Genomic DNA, 20,870 nt, shown 5'->3' on the forward strand with positions numbered 1-20,870 from the left:
CAGCTAACGATCTGCATCCATGAACACCAATTAGCCACGAAATGACGCGACCAGCTATCCTTAGTAGCCACATACTCAGATGACAAGCAACATTAGTTCGGCTGGGACAACACTACTATTATAGGACAAGCCAAACAGAGAACAGCCAGGGAATTCCTAGAGGCATGGCACTCATCCACAGATTCAATCAATAAGCACATCGACCTGGACCCAATATACTGACCACTGTAACGGACAGCTGGAACTGACAATCGGAACCGGATTCAAATCACTATAAATGCCGGAGGAAACATCACAGAAGCGCTTCACAGGAGGGTCCCAAGCACTGAGGATATCACCTAGACAGGGGATGAAACGTCTGCAACACAAATTCCCAGCTCAGCAAACAGAACCACAACAACGAGCACTCGAGCTACAAATCTTCTCCCAAACTTTGAATTGCAATTGATTTTCTAAGGTTGCCAACCTTAATTTTTCAGACGACTCTGAAGCCCATGTGAATTATCAAGGTTTGGCAATGTGCACTTTCCTCATTCCTGAAGAAAGGCTCATGCCCGAAACGTTGATTCTCCTGCTCCTTGTATGCTGCCTGACCTGCTGCGCTTTTCCAGCAACACATTTTCAGCAATGTGCAGTTTTGTGTTGATTTAATAAACAACAGTCATTGGTTTACAAATAATAGCAGGTCCAAGGTCCCATAATGAGATGAGATGTATTATGATGGATGAGGGGGGAATCTAATTTAATCTTACAGAATACTGAACAGCCTGGACAGAGTGGGTGTTTGGGAAGCCTGGGACACAGGCTGACAATGAAGGGAAGACCCTATAAAAGAGAGATGAGAAGTTATTTCATCAGCCAGAGACTGGTGAATCTATGGAGTTCATTACAACAGAATGCTGTGGAGACCAGGTCAGTGAGCATATTTAAGACAGAGATAGATAGATTCTTGATTGTCAAGGGGATCAAAGGCTACAGGAGAAAGTGGGAGAATGGGGTTGACAAACATGATTTGAATAGTAGAGCAGACTTGATGGGCCAAATGCCTAATTTCTGCTCCAATATCTTATGGTCTTATGAATCTGTGAATATTTAACTCGCTGCATATTCAATCAAGAAATAACTTAATGAAATAACAGGGAATAAAATGTTGAAATATGAATTGAACGAGTAATGTGGAGGGATTGACAATGGCACGCACCATGTGCAATGATGTGTATGCATTAAAAAGAAGATATTTATACTGTTTCTAAGCATAGCAACAATTAACCCCACCACTTTGAATTGTTACTGAAATATTGCGGTACTAAGCATAAGACCTCATAGCTTTCTTGTGTTCATGAGAGCTACTACATGTGTCAATTGAGCATGGGGTGCTTTACTGTGATCAGAGTGGTATCTTTTGCCCATGCTACTAAATAAGCCCCATTAACGAAGTATGAATCATGTTGCTGTGCACATGCTATATTTACATTTTTTCCGAAGGATTATTCAATGAGTTTCTCCAAAATGTTTTAGGCTTGGCTTGTCATGGGAAAGACATTATTGCTGCCCATTTAGAGCATATTGATCAGTGGGGAAGGTGAGATGAATGCAAACACGACAAGAAGACTACAGAGAACTGCAGACTGATGGAAAAGCCCTTCATTTGGGCACGTAGGGCATGTTTTACTGTTAAGGTCAAGGTGACCAACTATCTAATACTGTGTCAGATACTATATGAAATCTTGAAAAGGTAGAACTGTAAAAGTATATTACAAGTGATGTTATAGTGCATTTTGATGTAGCTCCCTTTATTGACAATCTAGGAACAATCTAAACTTTGCAGAATGAATGCTTAAGTATTCAGGATTAACATTTTACCCAGATGAGCAAAGATGTATCCAAAAGAACACATTGTGAACTGAACAATGTACTTAATCATTGTTGCTGCCAACTGAGAATACTTGCCTACTTTGTGACTTTATAACTACTCCACAGTGTTAAGTAATAAGTTACAACAGTAAAGAAATGTTTCAACATGCAACTAGTCAATCTTACAGTTTTTTAAAGAGGAAATATGATTTTCCTCTGTATTTTGACCATGTGCCTTTTTCCTCTGGACTTTATGGGGGTCATCAATGTCTCTTGTTGAGATCGGGATCCTCATTCTAAGTAGGAGGTCAAAACCAGATTTCCCCTCAGCCAACATTTTACTTTAGTAGTGTGGGGTTTGAAAGCCCACTAGAGGCAATATAAGTGAGAGTTCATGAAGCAAATGGAAAGACTGCTGAGCAATCTGAAACATTCTGAAAGGTAAATGTAAAGTTTGTTCACATGTCATTATGAGGTGCTGTATTGTTATGGAGATGTATTTTTATGAAGTGATTCATCAGAGGGATATGACCTTCAAAGATAAGTTGTCACTTACCTTGACCAGTCTTTTGCACTTGTTCACATGTGTTAGAATGTGTAGTCATTAGAAAATGTAGTGAAAAGTGTTACAAAGTGTCTTGGCAGCCTGTACTGTCATCTTTTCTAATGCAATTTAGTTGGGTCCAATGGATTAAAAAACATGGTTTTGACAAAACCACATGATCCCTTACATTAAATGCTAAGCACTTTGTTTGGAAATTAAAGTGAACCCCTGCTTTTCTTTCCTTCGAAGAGAGTAGCCTACGATTTGGGCAGCAGTGACCAATATAAATATTTGGCTGAGTTTGAAGTACTATTGGGTTTTAGCATCAAAAAAAATGACAATTTCAAGAAGTTGCAATTAACATTTTGTTCCTTTGATGTGGTTTTTGGTTTGTTTTCACAAGGTAATCGGCTGGCATGGGTTTAAGGACCACTTAAATCCTGTTGGAAGCTGGGATACTGTGTTGAAGAACAAAAGTGAGCATTCTAACCTACCCGCTTCTGCAGCCATACTCCTCTTGTACCCAGCATGCCTTGCAACTGCACTGCAAACCTGACTCCAGTGTAAAAAGAAAAAAAGTTGTCATGTGAAGTCAGACATTCAAGTTGCAAGAAACAAAAGTGTGCAGTTTGGTGCTCCAGAGAAGATTGATCCCCATATAGTTGAGTCCATAAGGTATTCCTGGTAGAGTGGAATTATGCAATGAGGATAAATGTGGAGAATGCGGGAAGCATACAGACAAGTAAAAGGTTGTTAATTGTGAACAGGCCTGAATTGAAGATCTTTATGCAAACTATTGTCATATATGGTCTTCCTTCAGATATTATTGAATCTTTGTAAATTGCCTGCAGTTTTATTACCCTTTTTTTTAACATTTCACAGCATTTCGTATGCATGTCATTCTGAAACAATTCAGTAAAAAGCAGAGTGCTATTGCAGCTAATTAATACTGTGCTGTCTGGGTAGACTCGATATATCTGTTACCTCAGCTCATTAGCACAAAATATATAAGGGAATTACCCAATCCTTGTAGGAGCAAACATGTTAAGTTGATTGTTATCAATTTATGAAGTAATTGAGCAATATTATTTTCTGATAACATCTCAGTTGTGCAATAACTATCACACAGTATTCGTAGAAGATGGCATATTGAATGAAATTGCACATTCCTAAGAGAATGCTAAAATACTGGGAAGAACAGTGAACTCTGATTTAATGCACAACCCCGGGCTTTCTGTGCACATTAAACTTCTTATATGTTGGAAAACCATTTGCATCTCCTAAAATACTATACACTGGATGTCCATAATTATGACCACTATCTTTTGTTTTGCCTCCAGGAATCAATCAGTGACTTCTATTGGTTTTATTCTGGGAAGGACATCATTGATGAACAGGGACAGCGCAATTTCTCAAAGGCAATCAATGTGGCAAAGCAAGTGTTCAACACACTTACTGAGTACATTCAGGTAGAATCATCACTGAGAACCATCACTGCTCTTCAGTTAAGCTTGTTGGTGAAAAGATCAGATGTATTAGCTTTATGTCATATTCACCGTAATAGCCCAGTTATTGAATTAGAAAATAATGGTGAGGTTGTTACTAAGAATTAGCTCAGAAACGATTTGTCAGTTTCTTGATGGGTACAGTTAAGTTGTCCAATTTATCTGGTCAAACATATACAGCACTTGAAAGTGTGGTATTTACACTAAATATATACTCACCACAAATAAAAATCAGGAGATTCAAGTGTACGATGATATGATCAGTCTTCAGTCTTAATTACTGCCTCATAATCTTGCAGGTACTGGGATTTGAATTCTATGATCATGGACTCTCATTTATGAGGACATTAATTATCTTTGGAGATTACTTGAAAATTAAAAATTTGAAAATTTGGTCAGAAATATTTGTCTATTTTGTCTATTTCATTAGGCTGCCTTTATTTCCATATCTCTTTTCTCTTTACATCTTCCTGTTCACAATCTTAGGTTGAATTAAATATTCTATCCTAATTCAGAACTGTCTGTACCTCAGTAAGGATCTTTCAATCTGATTAATTGAGGTGAGATAAAGTTGCTTCCTTTATTACACAGGTCCTAATCAGACTCCTGATTAGCTGTAACTTATAACTTAAAAACTCATTAAATATTTTACCCAATCCAGTCCCAGTCCAAATATTTTACCCAGTCCAGCGAACGGTGGTGTGTTAATTTGCTGCAGGCAGCAGAACCTGGGGTACTATAATGCATGAGTGTTCATTTCACTGTAGCTCCCTTTATTGACCCATATAGCAGAATGATTTGCCAAACCATTTTCTAGGAACATATTAATACCAATAATTTATATAAATTATATAGTCGTAGAGTTATAGCGATGTACAGCTTGGAAACAGACCCTTTGGTCCAACATGTCCATGCCAATAAGATGTCCTAAATGAATCCAGTCCCATTTGCAAGCATTTGGCCCATATCCCTCTAAGCCCTTCCTATTCATATACCCGTCCAGATGTCTTTTGAATGTTGTAATTGTACCAACCTCCACTTCATTCTCTGGCCATTCATTCCATACACACACCACCCTCTGCATGAAAACGTTGGCTCTTAGGTCCCTTTCAAATCTTTTCCCTCTCACCTTAAACCTATGCCCTCTAGTTTTGGACTCCCCAACCCTGGGGAAAAGACCTTGTCTGTTCACCCTATTCATGCCTCTCATGATTTTATAAACCTCGTTAAGGTCATCCCTCAGCCTCCAACGCTCCAGGGAAAATACCCCAGCCCCTACCCTATAGCTCAAACCTTCCAACCCTGGCAACATCCTTGTAAATCTTTTCTGAATCCTTTCAAGTTTGTTTGTTGTTAAGTATGGCAGAAAAGTTGTATAAAGTTCAAAATTTAGTGGAAGCAATATCTGAAAGGAACAGGAGAAGGCCATTCAGCCTCTCAAACATGTACTCCCAATATAATAGGTCATGGCTAGCCTAGTTATCTGAATTAGCTCCATTTACATTAAAACACTTGAATAATCTATCAATCCCAATGCTTTATGGTTCAATCAACCTAGCATGAGGAGCTTTTTAGGGAGAGGGTTTCATTTCAATTTGTTCGTATAGCGCAGAAGAAGACCATTTGGTACATTAGATCTGTCCTGGCTCTTTGAAGGGACGAGCTTCCCAGCTGTAAGTAAATAAGACCTAAGCCTCAAAATGGCTTGTGCCTCTTTCCAGAAACAACCATCAGGCAACTAATGGACTCTGCCAGCATCCCACACTTTGTTCATTGTGCGTCTCAAGTTAAAATCATCGCCTTTGTCTCCAAAGCTTCTTTCCTTATGCAACAAAAGACTATAATTGTAAAAATCAATATCACCTTTACATTGGAAACTCTAGGACAATTTCTAATGTAGCTTGAAGTGTCAGATACCCAAGTACAAGCAGGAAGTGAGTTATCTTGCTTCGGTTGCCATTGGAGAATCAGTCTCGATTATGAGCAGATATCGTGAAGTGGAAGTTGAAATCACCTCCATCTGACTCAGAGTGAGAGTGCAAATCAGCTGAAAAAAAATGTTGCCATTTATGATTCAAGATTCTTGCACAAAAAATGGATTCTGGTTGAAAAGATTTATTGGTCAGCTAGTGCAATGTAAATACTTTAGTTTTGTGCTAAACTCTGTTTATTTCTATAGGGCCCCTGCACTGGAAATCAGCAAAGTCTGGCACATAGCAGACTATGGGATGCAGTGGTTGGCTTTCTTCATGTGTTTGCCCACATGCAAATGAAACTGTCCCAGGTTAGTGAGTGGGTATGCAAATAAAGAAAGGCTTTGGTATTTACTCCAGCCTCCATTTCTGTGCCTATCTCCAGGCAATAGATTGCTAAAGGACAAAAACATCTAGAGAATTAAGAGACAAGTTAGCAGGGAAAAATGCAAAAGTTTAGGAAAACAAATAGTATAAGAGAAAGAAATATTCTAAGTTTACTGAACAACAGTTAGCTTATTCAGAGTAGACAATAAATGAAAAAAGTAATTTTTATGATGATTTCTTCACGGCATTGATCGTTAGAATTCAATTATAGAAATTTAACAATGTACAGCAAAATTAAAACCATAAGGTTATTTATTACAGTATCTACATGTTACAATTTCTAGGATTCTAGCCAAATTGAGCTGCTGAAGGAGTTGATGGACCTTCAGAAGGATATGGTCGTAATGCTGCTTTCAATGTTGGAAGGTGAGTCTGTGAAATAAAATTAGACACAAAAAATTTAACAAATAAATAAAACCTTAATTAATTTTGTGCTCTTATTTCTGTCTGTTATAGAGTCATTGACTCATAGAGTCATACAACATGGAAACAAACCCTTAGGACCAACTCTTCCATGCCAACCAAGTTTCCCAAACTAAATTAGTCCAGTTTGCCTGCCTTCAAAACCTTTCCTATTCATGTACCTGTCCAAATATCTTTTAAGCGTTGAACCTGCATTTACCATTTCCTCTGGCAGTTAAACCATTTGTGCGAAAAAGTTGCCCTTCAGGTCCCTTTTAAATCTTTCTCCTGTCACCTTAAAATTATGCCCTCTAGTTTTGAACTATCCCAACCTTAGGAAAAGACCTTTGCTATTCACCTTATCTATGCTCTTCATGATTTTATAAACCCCTATAAGGTCACCTCTCAATCTCCTAAATCCAGTGAAGAAAAAACAGCTTCTCCTCATAACTGAAACTCTCCAGTCCCAGTAACATCCTTGTAAATCTTTTCTGCACCCTCTCAAATTTAATAATACCCTTCCCATAGCAGGGTGACCAGAGCTGTACACAGTACTCAAAAAGTGGCCTCATCAATATCCTGAACAACTGCAACATGACATCTCAACTCCAATACTCAGTGTTTTGAGCGATGAAGGCAAGGATGCCAAATGCCTTCTTAACCACCCTGTCTGCCTGTGACACAACTTTCAATGAACAATGTACATGGACCCCTAGGTCTCTCTGTTCGACAACTTTCCCCAGGGCCCTACCATTAATTGTGTGTGCCATGCCCTTGTTCATGTTACCAAAATGTCACACCTCACATTTATCTAAATTAAACTTGAACTGCCACCCCTCAATCTGTTGACCCAATTGATCAAGATCCCTTTGTAATCTTAGAGAACCTTCTTCACTGTCCACCACACCACCAGTTTTGGTGCCATTTGCAAATTTACTAACCATGCTTCCTATATTCTCATCCAAATCCTTTATATAAATGACAAACTGCAGTGGACCCAGTACTGATCCCTGCGGAACACTGCTGGTCACAGACCTCCAGTCTGAAAAAAAACCCACCACTACCCTCTGTCTCTGTACATTGATCTCAGTCCAAACTGTACTGTTTTTAACTTTGATATTTTTTTCATTCTGAAATCACCTTGTCTTATTCTTCCAATAGCATTTTTCTTGAAAATAATCATTGATGTTCACAGCATAGAAAGTGAAAATTTGGCCCATAATGGTTTTCCCAGCTCAGTGCCAGAGTAATCCTGTACTTTTGCTGTTCTTAATATCTATAGAGCTTCCCTTCAGAAGATAGAATGGTCATTGTCTCAAACATTCTGTGGGAAAGAATTCAATGTCCCAACAACCCTGTATATAAGAACATTTGTCTTGAACACTGGGCTCACTTGAAGTAATAATGTTAAGTTAATGACCCCTATAATCACTGAACCACCATCTGTTGAATCAGCCAAAACCTTTTTGAGATTTTCATAACGTCCATAAACAGACCATGTCTGTTCCAGCAGAAGTAGTCCTTATATTGTACATTCCTCTTTATAACCATTGTTTCATTTCCCTGGATCATACAGGTGATTTTATGCTATATGTATTTAATATATTTCCTAAAGTGGGGCCCTCAAAACTGCATATAGTTTAATTCTGGATCAACCAATGTTTGGTATAAAGTTATCTTTACCTTTTCTACTCCTCTATCCTGTTACATATTTAATACCCAAAATTCTATTGATATTTTTAAGGTTTTATTTAGAATCCCGACAGTGTAGTAACAGGCCCTTCAACTCAACATGTCCATACTGATCCTCCGAAGAGTATCCCACCCAAACCCATTTCCCTACCCTATTACTCTACATTGACCCCTGACTAATGCACCTAATCTATGCAGTGCTGAACACTATGGGAAATTTAGTAAATGTCGGGGTATGGGCGTTTGCTCTTCGGCGGGTCGGTGCGGACTTGTTGGGCCGAGGGGCCTGTTTCCACACTGTAAAGTAATCTAATCTAATCTAATCTAATCTAGAAATAAATTCACTTATTCTGATACATTGCTCTTGCTTTATAACTAAATTTCCATTTCTGCTACATGGCCAATTACAGCATATTCTTGCAGCATTCGAAGAGAGAAATCAGAGATAACGTTTTGGATCCAGTGACCCTCTCAGTTCTGAGGAAGGGTTGCGGGACTCAAGCCATTAACTTTGATTTCTCTCCACAGATGCTGCCAGAGCTGCTAAGCTTTTCCAGCAATTTCTGTGTTTATTTCTGATTTACAGCATCCACAGTTCTTTTACACCATAATCTTGAGTTTTCCTATTAATCACTTTCTGAAAAAAAAAGCCCATCTATGTTACACCTATAATATTCCTTTAAATCTAATGCTCTCATTCCACCACTCCAGGTACTCACTTTGTGGAGGGAAACCCAACAATCAAATGCAAGGGACAGGGTCCCTGTTGGGCGGGTGAGGGGATAAGGCTGGCTGGCCCTGTGCCGGCTCTTAACTGAGATGCCAAAAAATGGTTTAATGAGTTAGCTCTGTGACATTCTAATGGTCATTTTTCATCTATTATTCATTTTATTTAAATGATCAATTTATTGCTTTGGAATTGCTTTCTCAAAATTCGCAGTAACTGTTTTGGCAAATATTATCTTTCTGAAATTTGCGCATTGGTAACACAAGTAAGAGGAAAAATTGAAATGCGATTCCCCAGTGTCAAAACACAAGGACAATCCTGTTCAGGAGGGACGAAGATGCCTCTGTTTTAACCTCTCAAATACCCGTTCTTACGTTTTACTAGGGGGGGGGATAAAATGAAGACCTTGGTTTGTAAAATGTGAGGCACTGAGATGCAATATCAGAACAAGTCTGATTCAATCAAAGCAATCAAATTATCACTCATGGCTCAGTTTGCAGCTGTCTTGCCTCAGAGTCAAAGGCTTCTAGATTCAAGTCCCCATCAAGAATTTGAATTCAGAGTCACGAACACTCCTGTGCAAAATGGAGGCGGTGCTGTATTGTTTAAGGGTGGCAATGTGGCTCAGTGGTTAGCACTGCCACCTCACAGCGCCAGGGACCCCGGTTCGTTTCAAATCTTGAGGGACTGTCTTGCGGAGTTTGCACATTCTCCTCGTGTCTGTGTGGATTTCCTCCGGGTGCCCTGGTTTCCTCCCACAATGCAAAGATGTGCAGGTTAGGTAGGTTGGCCATGCTACATTACCCTGTATTGTGCAGGAGCATACAGGCTGGGTGGATTAGCCATTGTAAATGGGGGTTCAGGGATAACATGAGGGGGTGAGTCTGGGTACGATACCCTTCAGAGGGTTAGTGCAGACTCCATGGGCCAAATAGCCTCTTTCTGCACTGTGGGGATTCTATGAATTTATTGCATGAGATCATGCACTATTATGCAAAACAGACATTTAAAGTACAAGTGAAGAGACATTGATAATAAAGGATTGATAATGGACCATTTGTAACATTACGTGAACTATTTACTTCAGGTAATGTCGTCAATGGAACTATTGGCAAGCAGATGGTAGACATGTTGGTGGAATCCTCAAACAATGTGGAAATGATTCTCAAATTCTTTGACATGTTCCTTAAGTTAAAGAACCTAACGTCATCTGATGCGTTCAAAGAATATGATCCTGATAGCAAAGGTCTAATCTCCAAGAGGGACTTCCAGAAGGCTATGGAGAGTCATAAACACTACACACAGTCAGAAACCGAATTCCTACTCTCCTGTGCAGAGACTGATGAGAATGAGATGCTGGATTATGAAGAGTTTGTTGAAAGATTTCATGAACCTGCAAAAGACATTGGTTTCAATGTTGCAGTGCTACTGACCAACTTATCGGAGCACATGCCCCATGATACTCGCCTGCAGACCTTCCTGGAGTTGGCAGAGAGTGTTCTCAATTATTTTCAGCCTTTTCTTGGCCGCATCGAGATTATGGGAAGTGCCAAGCGAATTGAGAGAGTCTACTTTGAGATCAGTGAATCCAGCAGGACTCAATGGGAGAAGCCACAAGTAAAGGAGTCCAAGAGACAATTCATCTTCGATGTTGTGAATGAAGGAGGAGAGAAGGAAAAGATGGAACTGTTTGTGAATTTCTGTGAAGACACAATCTTTGAAATGCAGTTAGCTGCACAGATCTCAGAGTCAGATTCTACTGAGAGATCGGTGAGTAAAGAGGAGTCTCAAAAGGATAAAATGGAGGAAGAAGATCCCAAAATGAACTTTTTTTCCATGACAACAATTAGATCTGCCTTAATGGCTCTCAGGTATAATGTGATGATTCTCATGAAGTTACTCACAATGAAAAGCCTCAGAAAGCAGATGAAGAAAATAAAGAAAATGACAATGAAGGACATGGTTATGACCTTGTTTGCCTTCTATTGGAGTTTATTGATCGGGTTCTCCCATTTTGTATTTAGTGTTTTCCGTGGATTCTTCCGCATCATGTACAGCACTTTCTTGGGGGGCAGCCTTGTTGAGGGAGCCAAGAAGATTAAAGTTACAGAACTTCTAGCTAACATGCCAGATCCGACACATGATGAGGTACGAGGTGAAGTTGGTGAAGGAGAGGGAAAAGTTACACAATCAACCCTGCCTTCTGAAGACTTGACTGACCTAACAGCTATCACTGAGGAGAGTGACTTCCTTTCTGATATTTTTGGATTAGACCTACGGCGTGAGGGAGGCCAGTACAAACTAATACCACACAATCCAAATGCTGGAGTGAGGGATCTAATTAGTCCACCTTACCTCACTGTTCCACTTCCAGAACTTCAAAGCATCCAACAGGTAACACAAGACGTTAGCCATTCTCTTGCAATGTGTTAGATTTTGGTGGTGGGGGCGGGGGTGGGTTGCATGGTTACAATTACTTAATAAAGGGAAGTTGACTTGTTGTAAGCGATTTTCAGATATTTCATTGAGTTTGTTAAGAAGCAGCCATTTATAAACAATGTATCATTAAAATAGTCAAAAAAGGGAAATACACTAACCATCACAGATGAGAATGCTTTCCCGATCCTGAAGCTATTCTGTAGACTGGAGAAGTGGAGATGATGGACCCCCGTGTTTTTGAAGTGGTGTTGTGTTTATCAATGATGTTTTGCAGACTGTGCTGGTGAGAGTCCTTTTTCTCCCCTTCAACTTCTGGTCTTCTCCCAAGAGGGTGATGAAGCATTCTCTGGATCCTCTCTCTCCCGCCTTTCACTTGCCACCTCCCAATGCTCATATCTCTTATTATGGGGGCTGGCAATCTAAGCTGTGCCAGTCGCCCATCTGAACCCTTTGAGGACAAAGACCACAGGCAGCTACTTATGATGCGAGGATGACCTGTCTCCCCTTGCCCACCTTCACCTGAGGGTTTGTTTACCATTCTGTTAAGAAAGAAAACTGCTTCTTTTCCCAAACAATACAATGATAATATGTGAAGCCAGATAAATCATTGATTCTAGTTTAATGCTGCATTGTAACCTTTTCTCATATGCTCAAAATTTGGAAGCTGGTAACTGCTGTAGCTGCAGTTTTGTGAACACTCATGTCACACAGTGAAAACTGGGTAAACCTGGACTCAGACAATCCCAGAACGTAATCTACAGATATAGATATTCAACTCATTTATTTCACTCCACATTATACCAGGAAACAGCTGAAGGCACTGGATACTGCTATTGATCCTGATAACATTCCAGCAATAGTACTGAAGCCTTGTGCTCCAGGACGAGCAACACTCTGAACCAAGCTGTTCCAACACTGGTGTCTAACCGGCAAGATGAAAATTTGCCCAGTTATGTCTTGTACATAAAAGACAAGACAAATCCAACCCAACCAATTACCGTCCCATCACTCTACTCTTGATCATCAGCATTGTGATGGAAGCTGTCTTCAATAGTGCTAGCCAGCAGCATTTGCTCAACAATAACCTTTTGTCCTGGATGCTTAGTTTGGGTCCATCAGACCCACTCAGCTGCTGACATCTTTACTGCCTTGATCCAAACCTAGACAATAGTGCTGAACTCAAGAGGGGTGATGATTATCACTGTTAATCCAGAGATCCAGGTAATATTCTGGGGACGTGACTTCAAAACCCAGGATGGTGGATAGTGGAATTTCAATAAAAATCTGGGATTAAAGTTCTAATGATGATCCTGAAACTAATGTTGATTGTCACAAGAACCCATCTGGTTCACTGATGTCCTAGAGGGAAGGAGATTGCTGTCTTGTTGTGGTCTGGCCTACATGTGGCTCCAGATCCATAGCAATATGGTTGACTCTTAACTACCTTCTGAGAAATTAGGGATGGGCAATAAATGCTGGCCTAGCCAGTGATGCCCACATCCTGTGAATAACTAGAAGAAAAAGAGGGCACATGAGAGTGATTGACCTTGACATCAAGGCAGCATGTGACCAGTAGCAAAACTGGAGAATGGGAATTGGGCAAAACTCTCCACTGGGTCGAGACGTACTTGTTGCAAAGGAAACTATTTGTGGCTGTTGGAGGTCAGTCATCTCAGTCCAAGGACATAATTATAAGTGTTCCTCAGGGTAATGTCATTGGCCTAACCACCCAGACCTGCATCGTCAATAACTATTACTCCAATAACTATTACTCCATTATGAAGTTTGAATTATGTGACGAGTGCATAATATTCAACACTATTCGTGACTCCTCAATGTTAAAACAGCCCATGTCCAAGCACAGGAAGACCTGGACAATATCCAGGCTTGTGCTGATATGTAGCAAGTAACATTTGTGCCACACCAGTGCCAAGGAAAAACCATTTCCAACAAGGGGAAATCCAATTATTGTCCCTGGATATTCAATGGCATTACCATCACTGATTGCCAGCAGATAACCATTAACCAGAGCTGGACTTACCATATAATTCTGTAGCTCTCAGAGCAGGTTGATGACTAGCAACCCTGCAATGAGTAATTTAACTCCTAACTCTGCAAACCTGTCCACCATCTACATGGCACAAGTCAGGAGTGTGATGGAATACTCACTACTTGCTGGAAAACTGTAGTTCCAACAGCACTCAAAAAGCTCAATTAAAATCCTATACCAAGCAGCGTGTTTGATTGGCACCCCATCTATCACTTTTGACATTGATTCGCTCCACCATGAACACAGATAGCAGTGATATGTTCCATCTATAAGATGCACTGTAGTAGCTTACCACGTCTCCTTAGATAACACTTTCCAAATCCACAATCTCGACCACTTACAATAAGAATGGTAGCACACACACTGGCATGTACCTGGCAAGTTCCCTTCCAAACCACACATGATCCTGATTTGGAAATATACCACTGTTCCTTCGCTGTCACTGGTTCAAAATCCTGGAAATCCCTAACTGCATTATAGGTGTGCCTACAGTTGTTGAAAAAAGCATTTCACTGCTACCTTCTCAAGAGAAACCTGAGTTGAGCAGTAGATGCTGGACAACCAGTGATGACCACATCCCATGAATGAATTAAAAACAAAGCCTGAACAGGATCACTTCCCAATTTTTACCCTTAGCTCCTGAACCTCTCACCTACCAGTGTGAAAATTGAGAAAGGAGAAAGTGAGGACTACAGATGCTGGAGATCAGTGTCGAAAAGGGTGGCGTTGGAAAAGCACAGCAGTCAAGCAGTATCCAAGGAGCAGGAGAAGCGCTGTTTTGGGCATAAACCCTTCATCAGGAATGTCCACATTCCTGATGAAGGGCTTTTGACCACATTCCTGATGAAGGGCTTATGCCCGAAACGTCAACTCTTCTGCCCCTCAGATGCTGTCTGACCTGCTGTGCTTTTCCAGCACTGTGCTTTTCGACACTGATCTCCAACATCTGCAGTCCTCACTTTCTCCTAGTTGCTGTAATCTTACTGCGAAGCCACTTCCAAGGATGCCCACCGTGAAGAAGTTTTCCTCCTCCTTCATTCCTGATAAAGGTCTTATGCCTGAAACGTCAACTCTCCTGCTGCTCGGATACTGCCTGACTGCTGTGTTTTCCAGCGACACGCCTTTTGATTCTGAAAATTGAGGAAGCAGCTCCTAAGTGGTAATTTATGACCCTCATAAGGGCCTCACTTAAAGGCCTCTGGACTTCACTGCATCCTGGGCATTTAGGTCTGTGTTCTGCAGGACTTGATTTAGTCCCAGCATTAGTCACCACTCCTGGTATAGCTGCTGGTACTGGAGAGCTCTTGGTCAGTCTGATGACTGACAGGTCTCTGAGATGGAACATCCTACCCATTTGGTGGAAGAAGGCTTGTCTCTGGCCAATTAAAGCTTACAAAGCAGTGGGGAAGCCATCAGGAGTGACAGTGTGTTCCCTACCATCTGAAAAATTCTGTCCTAGCCTTCCATTTCTCCACTGTGCACTCGGTTTGAATGTGGCATTCAGCTGGAATGATGAGATTGCTAAATTAGCCCATATGTATCCACATGGTTCCTCGTTCTATTTGAATTTTTTTATAGGTTACCAGTCTCATTAAATCAGAGACCTCTTGACTCTAACTGTTCGTATTCATCACATTAATACCTTTATGAATAAATCCAGTATAATTACTAATTTCCTAATTTCATTCCATTTGTTTGAGTCTACATTGAAATCAGGCTTAAAACATCTCACTGGTTTTACCTCAAATTTCAAATCATTAATAATATTGTGACATTTTTCTGCTTAATGCATGCAATTAATATGCCTTTTCATGACTGGTAATGCTATATGGACATTGGAGCTGTTTAGTATTGTACAGAGTTGCACAGGTTTGCCTGTGTCTGCGATAAATTCTTGCTTATGTTTCAGTTAATCAACCAGTACGTAAAATTTAATCCTCACCTTTGTCCCTCTTTGCATCTCCTTTCCTCAATCGGGATCTGCCTCATAATCTGATCCAGTTCTGTTCTCTACATCCAGTAATGTTTCGCTCCTTTGGTCAGTCGTTGCGATGCAATAAATTTCATGGGGTTAAAAATTCATATAAATACGATTTAGTACGGAAAAGTAATCCCTGCTTTTTCCTGAATCTTTTTACTCTCAATGTACGTCTAGGAGGAGAAAACAAAGGAAGATGAGACAAATGAGAAAGAAGACCATAAAGTTGAGTCAGAGAAAGCTGAGTGAGTAACTTTATGAATCAGAATTCTTTTATTATTGATTTCCTTTTGATGAAGTGAGGGCTCACACAGAGGATTTTTATCAAATGAAATGTATAATATTTGCATCATAATGGGACATTGGGGCAAATCTTCAACTCCATCTGTTTGGTAACCTGGTTGATCAGTCTCCCGCAGTTGGAACCTGTCCAGTTTTGGTGTGGCGCCACAAACTTACTGTCCTCAGTGGGAGAGAAGATTTACCTTGGTTTGTTAGAACAATTGGTGAGTTTAAGAACCTGAAATCGGAGCATTTTCTCCAAAAAAGCGTTGGATGCAGCTACATTGCCAGTTGTGGTTCTGTTGATCGTACTGTTGACTTTGAGTTACAAGGTTACCAAACTAGGACTTCAGCACAAAAGGAAAGGCTGACACTCCAGCGCTGTGAGAATGCGTTACATTGTCAAAGATGCTGTTTTTTAGTTGAACTGTTAAACTGAGGCTTCCTGTGAATCAATAAAATGGTTTTTCATCATCTCAAATTGCACTGCAGATAAACTACTTTATTCAAATGAGCTTGACATTTCCGTTCCCCAAATTGTTCAGTGATTTGATATACAGTATTACTTATAAAATATTGTAAAATAAAATATATAATTTCAAAACAGTGACTTAATTACATCCTCACCCCATAGACAAGTTATCCCTTATTCACTATTCTTACTTCACATGGAGACAAAACTTGGCCTTAACTCAGAGTGGTATTATCATAGAACATTACAGCGCAGTACAGGCCCTTGGGCCCTCGATGTTGCAGTGAACTGTGGAACCAATCTGAAGCCCATCTATTCTACACTATTCCATTCTCGTCCATATGCTTATCCAATGACCATTTAAATGCCCTTAAAGTTGGAGAGTCTACTACTGTTGCAGGCAATGCGTTCCATCCCCCACTACTCTCTGAGTAAAGAAACTGCCTCTGACATCTGATCTATATCTATTACCCTTCAATTTAAATCTACGCCCCCTCATGCTAGCCATTGCCATCCAAGGAAAAAGACTCCCACTGTCCAACCTATCTAACCCTCTGATATGTCTCAGTTAAGTCACCTTTCAACCTACGTCTCTCTAAACAACCTCAAGTCCCTCAGCCTTTCCTCATAAGACCTTTCCTGCATACAAAGGAATGTCCTAGTAAATCTCCTCTGAACCCTTTCTATAATCTAAATCCTTCTATAATGCGGTGACCAGAACTGTGCGCAATATTCCATGTGCAGCCGCACCAGAGTTTTGTACAGCTGCAGCGTAACCTCATGGTTCCAAATCTCAATCCCTCAACTAATAAAAGCTAACACACCTATGCTTTCTTAATAACCCTATCAAACTGGCTGGCAACTTTCAAGATTCTATGTACCTGGACACTAAGATCTCTCTGCTCATCTACACTGCCAAGAATCTTACCATTAGCCCAGTACTCTGCATTTCTGTTATTCCTTCCAAAGTGAATCACCTCCACTTGCCACCTCTCAGCCCAGCTCTGCAGCTTATCTATGTCCCTCTGTAACCTACAACATCCTTAGTTACTATCCACAACTCTACCGACCTCAGTGTCATCCGCAAATTTACTAACCCATCCTTCTATGCCCTCATCCAGGTCATTTATAAAAAAGACAAACAGTAGTGAACCCAAAACAGATCCTTGCGGTATACCACTAGTAACTGAACTCCAGGATGAACACTTTCCATCAACTACTACCCTCTGTCTTCTTTCAGCTAGCCAATTTCTGATTCAAACTGCTAAATTACCCTCAATCCCATGCCTCCGTAATTTGTGCATTAATCCAGGGAACCCGATAATATCCTGAGGTCTCAAGTTCAAGCAGGTGGTGAAATCTGAATTCACTAAAAATCTGGGATTAAGAATAGTGAAACCATTGCCGACTGTTGGAGGGAAAACCCATCTGGTTCACTGATCCTGTTTAGGGAAGGAAATCTATCATCCTCACCTCGTCTGTCCTACATGTGACTCTAGATCCACGGCGACACTCAGCTGCCATTTGGGCAATAAATACGGGCCTGCCCAGCAACATCCATGTCCCAAGAGTGAATTAAAAAGTCCCCCTGTTCAACAAGTGTGCAGTTTTAGATTAGATTAGATTAGATTACTTACAGTGTGGAAACAGGCCCTTCGGCCCAAAAAGTCCACACTGACCTGACGAAGCGTAACCCACCCAGACCCATTCTCCTACATTTACCCCTTCACCTAACACTATGGGCAATTTAGCATGGCCAATTCACCTAACCTTTGAATGTCTTATGTATGATACATCACAATGGAAGGTTGAATTATTGAATACTTTGACAGTTTTAATAACAACTTGATTTCTGGATTACAGAGGGGAGGATGGGGAAAAAGAGGAAAGAAATACAGAAAATAAGTCCCGGCGGCGAAGAAGACGACAGCAACATGCACAGAAGGTTGAAGAACCGGAAGTGCAAGAATCTGCCTTCTGGAAGAAAATTACGGCATATCAACAGAAACTGCTCGTGGGTGCAATATTTCAGTGAAAACATATTTGAAAAGGAACTTGAGAAGAATGGGGAGTGTGGGGAGGAATCTTATAGAAACCTATTAAATTTTAACAGAATCAGACAGGGAAAACACAGGAAGGACGTTCCTGATCACTGGGAAGTGCAGAACCACCGGTAACAGTTTCAGGATACAGGGTAGGACATTTAAGACTGAGATGAGGAGAAATTTTCAGCCATTGGAATTCTATGCCACAGAAAGTAGTTGAGGCCAAAACATTAAATGTTTGCAAGAAGGAGTTAGATATAATTCTTCGGACATCATTTTCTACCCAGAAAGTTGAGGGAGTCCTGAGAGTGGCCAGTTGTGGGAGTCCCTATACAAACACGTCTGCACCCAGCAGTTCCCTTTGAGAAGAAAGGTCATGACCCTCATGAGCTGCTGGCCAATCAGAGGACCAACAGTAACACTAAGCAGTGCCACTGGGACCAGTGGGGACAGCTAGAAGTACATTCAGGAAGAGTTGGCAAACAAAGAGGACACTGAGAAACCCAGAAACATGGGGTTGGCTAGTTTGGCTGATGAATGCAATGAGGGATGTTTCCTAAAGACAATCCCTTTCTAAGCACGTCCAGTTAGAAGCCAACTCAATCTTGTGCCCAAACAAAATCTGCCAAAGTATGCCTGACACTCACCTAATCTAGTCAAGATCTCATCCAACACCTGAAGGCCCTCAATGATTTCAGAGAAGGTCAGATCTCCACCACCGTTCCCTACTGTTGGTTATATACAGAGTGATGGCATGAATGTGATGGATATGTTAGCCCACCTGAACTTCCACCAGATTTCTTCCACTTATTACCTCCAACCAAGCACTGGGAGCCTCCAAAAATTTCAGCCAACATGAGAAGTTGAACTTGGAGAAGTGGGCATCAGTTTTTACTTTGAGAGAAAGGAGAAATCCTGTTGAGAAATACCCATCGGCCATTATTTTTCTTTCTGACAAAGGTCAATAGTGAAGGAAATTAGGCAGAATTTACAATGAGCAGTAGTTCATCTCCTGTACCCCATCTGAAAATCACTGCCTTGGCTTTCCACTTTTCATTCTGAAAACCTCCCTATTTTCCTTTTTTAAAACTTTCAGCTTTCTTGTGGGAGATGACTCATTTTTGGAAAACAACAGGCACACTTTTGCTAAGTACTGTTGCTTACTCCTGAATTCGCCTAGTCAATCTTCGGTCAACTGCAACTTTCAAGACTGTGATTGCTAGGTTTTTATTAACAGAGTATCAGAGAGTGTGGAATGAAAGTAAGCCATACACTCATTGAATAACAGAACAGGTTTGAAGCCTGAATGGTTCTCCCAGTACCTATGTGCAGGGACCATGATAGTCAAGCCTGATTCTCTCTTCACACAGCATTTGTGGATGTATGCTTTCAGCAAGGATGGCTGGGCTCTGACCATAGAATCGAGTACATACCATGGATCAAATGTGGGACCTTTCAGGTCCTTCTTGAGTTGTGGGGCACCCATCCTTATTTTGTCTTTATTTTCATTAAAATCTTCCTTGGTTCATAGCATTTGAAGAAGTGATTTAGTGTTGCTTTTCAATGTTAATTACGCTAAGTTTTAAACTGAATGTTTTTATAAATAATTTTGTTTATAGTAAAATTTTCCACAATCTATTTGTTCCTCCCTTTTCAGAATTACTTTGCGCGCAATTTCTACAACATGAGGATGCTGGCATTGTTTGTCGCGTTCGCAATTAACTTCATTCTCCTATTTTATAAGGTAGGAAGTTTGTATTCTTGTCTAACTTCTTGAGGGGTGTGCAGATGGTAATGTTTAGCCACAATTTGTGTGCCAAATAACAATAGTGTCATAGAGTCATACAGCATTAAAACAGATTCTTCGACCCAACTTGTTTCCCAAACTGAACGAGTCCCATTTTCCTGCGTTTGGCCCATATCCCTCTAAACCTTTCCTATTCATGTAGCTATTCAACTGTCTTTTAAATGTTGCAATTGTATGTGAATCTACCTCTTCCTCTGGTAGTCATTTCATGTACAGACCACTATATGTGAAAAAGTTGTCCCTCAGGTCCCTTTTAAATCTTTCTCCTTTCACCTTAAAATTATGCCCTCTAGTTTTGAACTCCCCAATCACAGGCAAAAGATCTTTGCTATTTTCCTTATCTATGCCCCTCATGATTTTATAAACCTGTCACCCCTCAACCTCCTACACTGCAGTGAAAACAAAATCCCAGTTTATCCAGCCTTTCTTTATAATTCAAACCCTCCAGTGCTGGTAACATCATTGTAAATCTTGTCTGTACTCTCTCCAATTTAATGATATCCTTCCTATAACAGGGTGATCAGAACTGTACATAGTACTTGAAGAGTGGCCTTACCAATGTTTTGTACAACCACAACATGACATCCCAACTCCTGTACTCAATAGTCTGAGCAATGAAGGCAATTGTGCCAAATGCCTTCTTAACCACCCTTACTACCTGTGTTGCAACTATCACCCTTAAGTCTTGAACCCTTAAGTCTCTCTGTTTGACA

General features: G+C 40.5%; 1 protein-coding gene across 1 annotated transcript in view; it reads left to right on the forward strand.

The window, feature by feature from the left end:
* ryr2a (ryanodine receptor 2a (cardiac)) overlaps positions 1-20,870 on the forward strand; it is a 749,067-nt gene that overhangs the window by 677,074 nt on the left and 51,123 nt on the right. Inside the window, exons 85-91 of the mRNA XM_043695572.1 lie at positions 3,739-3,867; positions 6,083-6,187; positions 6,548-6,629; positions 10,172-11,478; positions 15,729-15,796; positions 18,169-18,319; positions 20,008-20,094. Coding sequence (XP_043551507.1) covers positions 3,739-3,867; positions 6,083-6,187; positions 6,548-6,629; positions 10,172-11,478; positions 15,729-15,796; positions 18,169-18,319; positions 20,008-20,094 — 1,929 coding nt within the window. The remainder of the gene's footprint in view (positions 1-3,738; positions 3,868-6,082; positions 6,188-6,547; positions 6,630-10,171; positions 11,479-15,728; positions 15,797-18,168; positions 18,320-20,007; positions 20,095-20,870) is intronic.

The sequence above is a fragment of the Chiloscyllium plagiosum genome, chromosome 9 (assembly GCF_004010195.1).
Source record: "Chiloscyllium plagiosum isolate BGI_BamShark_2017 chromosome 9, ASM401019v2, whole genome shotgun sequence".
NCBI lineage: Eukaryota > Metazoa > Chordata > Chondrichthyes > Orectolobiformes > Hemiscylliidae > Chiloscyllium > Chiloscyllium plagiosum.